This window comes from Erinaceus europaeus, chromosome 7, assembly GCF_950295315.1.
Source record: "Erinaceus europaeus chromosome 7, mEriEur2.1, whole genome shotgun sequence".
Taxonomy (NCBI): domain Eukaryota; kingdom Metazoa; phylum Chordata; class Mammalia; order Eulipotyphla; family Erinaceidae; genus Erinaceus; species Erinaceus europaeus.
In genome coordinates this window covers 120443020-120444134 of record NC_080168.1, presented here as the reverse complement: position 1 = coordinate 120444134, position 1115 = coordinate 120443020, and the positions used below count along the sequence as shown (strand labels likewise).

The 1115-nt window shown below is 39.6% G+C and overlaps 1 protein-coding gene across 1 annotated transcript; it reads right to left on the bottom strand.

Annotated features, from left to right (window-relative positions):
• Positions 1-374: 374 nt before the first annotated feature.
• On the bottom strand, positions 375-825 carry LOC103107451 (UPF0729 protein C18orf32 homolog). Its single transcript, XM_007516251.3, has one exon. It carries the CDS (start codon positions 666-668, stop codon positions 435-437), a length of 234 nt encoding a protein of 77 aa, XP_007516313.2. The 5' UTR covers positions 669-825; the 3' UTR covers positions 375-434.
• Positions 826-1115: the final 290 nt, after the last annotated feature.

Below are 1115 nucleotides of genomic sequence, written 5' to 3'. Positions count from 1 at the left end.
AGGGACTTCTTAAAGATATATTTTAGAAGGGTCCGACAGATATTTCTTTCTCCTAGACTTTGAAGAATATGCATGAGAAGGAAGTGCTGACATTCTTAATGAGCTCCAGAGTAGTGCTCATTAAGAATGACAATAGTCAAAAGACAGAGTCAGCAACTGGCATAATTCCTCATTGGTTTCTTTTTTTTTTTTTTTTAATGGCATCAACCTTCTATTTATTCATATTATTAATGAAAAAGAAGCTTAGAGGTGAGGGTAATTAAATACATCTAAAATATAAATATTATGTGTTTCCTTATTAGCATCAGGAAATCATTTGATCTACCCTACATTCTATCTGGTCTCAGAAAAAAAAGGTCAGAGACAATTACAAAGAGGGTGCTGCATATCATCAGGTCCATTTTCAAAACAATGAGATCACAGGGAATGTCCCTTCAGTGTTTTTTTTTTTTATCAGATATTTCTGCTGTTCCTCTGGTTGTTAATCCATTTATGTCTGCATCCTTACAGTCACCTTTGCCTTTGTTTTTATCATTGGATTCTGGTATAGCTTTTTTAGGCCACATCCGACTAACAAAAGGTGAAATCAGAGGGTAGATATATGGTTCCAGGAATTTTTTGTAGACCCAGAGCAGAACCGGAATGACAATACAAGGAATGCACACCATTGTCTCAGGCTTGGGGTCCTAGAGTTGTGGTTAATACCGTTAGGCGCCAGAGCAGGAGAGCCGCACACTCCGCCACACCTTTCCGGGCAGCTTAAAAGCACCTCGACACAACCCACCCTTTCTCCCAACGTCCAGCCCAAAGTGGCTGTCTACCCACCCGGCTCACCAGGGGCCTCCCTCATTGGTTTCTTATTCTGTAAAGTTAAGGATATTAAGACAGGAAAGGTCACGCTATAACTAGCATGGTCCCTGTCTACTTAGAGAAGTAATCCAAAAGCAACACTGATTATTAGAAGTGGTTCCAATTTTGAAAGCTTGAAAGATGCTGTGCTGATTGGCACTATTTTTTTGTCCAACTAGCCCATTCATTGAAGAAGAGAGAAAGGTCTTGGAGAGTTATTGTGGATTTTTGTTAACTTCATCAGGTGATATTTCAATCACAGCTGC